Below are 1,980 nucleotides of genomic sequence, written 5' to 3'. Positions count from 1 at the left end.
CTACAATGTATTTCAAATCAATGTTTACAGACCATTAATTTCTGAAAAGACAAAATTGTATTTTTTAATGTATAAATATTGTCAAATAGTACAGATGAAATCCATATAAAGCGGAGCATGTATATTTGTTAAATGTTTTTCTCCTGTGCATTCTTTCAGGGTGGGATGGAGGACGCTACAATAAAAGAGGAAATAACATATGCATAGGTTTAATTTATGTGGTATTATTCGTATCTATATTTTGATTCCTTGCTGTGCAAGAACAAAGAATTTACACAATTACAGTTTTCACACAGTTTTTCTTCCTTCAGAAGGCATTCACACGGTGTGTCTCCATATTGTTTTTCCATAATATACTGCCTTACAGTTACTAGCCGAATGCAGCAATATATATGGATGTGTTTGTGTTGGTCTGTTTTGATATAAAAGTTTGAATATGTTTCGCTATTTTTTATATTTCTATAAATAAATATATATTTTTATAATCATACGTTACATCTTTTTGAAGGAATGGTGGGATCCCCACTTTGGGGAATTTTGTATTTTTTCTGAACAATTGAATAGTAGGGGACCCTCCTTCACGTAATTGTTAAACAAATTCTTCATTGAACCTTCCTTTCCCCTTTCTATATGTCTCAATAAGTCCAGGGCCAATATTTACCCGTACCTATAAACTGATGACCTGCGGGGGCTTTTAAAAGCATGTGTGGACTTTTTGGGGTACTGAATTCTGTTGCAGTTTCACGGACGCACACCATTTTTAACCTGGGCATGTTGGGTATCTATTTACTCTTTTATATTTAAAAAAAAAAATGGTTTCATATAGTGTTGTGGGGCACTAAATTTAACGTAAGTGCATTTTTCACTAGTTTGGGGTTTGATAAGGAGTTGCGCTAATATCGTTCAACATAAAAATTTGCAACTGCCAAAATGTTATTCTACAGGGTCTTGGCTTTCAGAAAATATATAATGTTTGGGGGGTTTTAGGTAATTTTCAGGCCTAAAATGTGGATTATAACATGGGTGCAAAAAATGAGAAAAAAGGCCTTGGTCCTTAAGAGGTTAATAAAAACTGGAACAATGGGGGTGTTGTAAAACGTTTGTCCGGGATTGTATACACTTGGCTCCCAAGTCTGCTCATCTATTGTGGTAAAACGGGAGGTGACTCCACACCTCTCAATTTGGAATGTAAGAACAGTCTTCCCCTGCCCCCCCCCCAAAGATCCATGAGGCAGTTTTGTTTTTTTAACACACCTTTTTTGAAGTCTTTAGGCCGGTCACGTAATGTATCAGTGAGACCAACAGACTCGCTCTATGATGTCTATGACGTAGCTATCGGTGTTTAGTGTCCTTTTACCAGTATGAGTATTTAATAAATAGCATTCTAATACATGATCTCTGGCTTTTGTCTTTCCAGGGAGTGATCAGAGTACCAGCTCCTTGCCAGTATGCCCACAAACTGGCCTTCCTCGTGGGTCAGAGCATCCACAAGGAGCCACACGGTTCTCTGGCTAGCCTCCTGTACTACCTGTAGCCACGGGGAAGACACCAGACCGATTTGAAGTCATTCTTCTGCTGAAGATGGAACCCATTAGTTGGGAAGCATTTGTACTACAGAATGTTACTTTCTTTTTTCTAATGTAATTTTTTTTTTCTTGTTTGGTAGTTTGGGTTCATTCTTCAAGCTGCCCCTTACACATGGGGGCAGCCTTTTTGAGGGCTGAATGTTTGGTCTCGTAATGGAATGCTGCCATTGAAGTCTCTGAAAATGCTAATTGCCTGGCTGTTAAGCTGATCCACAGGCTTGGTCACAATCTTGGAGCCAATTTGCAGATCAGATTGTCTGACTGCGCTAGTTCTGTGGTTGTTCCAGGTCAGGGTTCGTTCACACCATAGTGCAGTCCGTTTCGGTCAGAATTGACCCACTCACTTTTTTGTCGGGCAAGAGGGGGCGTGGCGGACTATTGAAGTGAATGGCAA

General features: G+C 39.1%; 1 protein-coding gene across 1 annotated transcript in view; it reads left to right on the top strand.

Moving 5' to 3' along the window:
• The window catches only part of LOC108784425 (piwi-like protein 1), a 60,155-nt gene extending 58,621 nt beyond the window's left edge, over nucleotides 1–1,534 (top strand). Inside the window, exon 21 of the mRNA XM_018553242.1 lies at nucleotides 1,418–1,534. Coding sequence (XP_018408744.1) covers nucleotides 1,418–1,534 — 117 coding nt within the window. The remainder of the gene's footprint in view (nucleotides 1–1,417) is intronic.
• The last annotated feature ends 446 nt before the right edge of the window (nucleotides 1,535–1,980 follow it).

This window comes from Nanorana parkeri, unplaced genomic scaffold (genome assembly GCF_000935625.1).
Source record: "Nanorana parkeri isolate BGI_ZX_2015 unplaced genomic scaffold, ASM93562v1 scaffold114, whole genome shotgun sequence".
NCBI classification, from domain to species: Eukaryota; Metazoa; Chordata; class Amphibia; order Anura; family Dicroglossidae; genus Nanorana; species Nanorana parkeri.
Note: the sequence above shows the minus strand (reverse complement) of the source record. Positions and strands in the feature narration are given on the sequence as shown.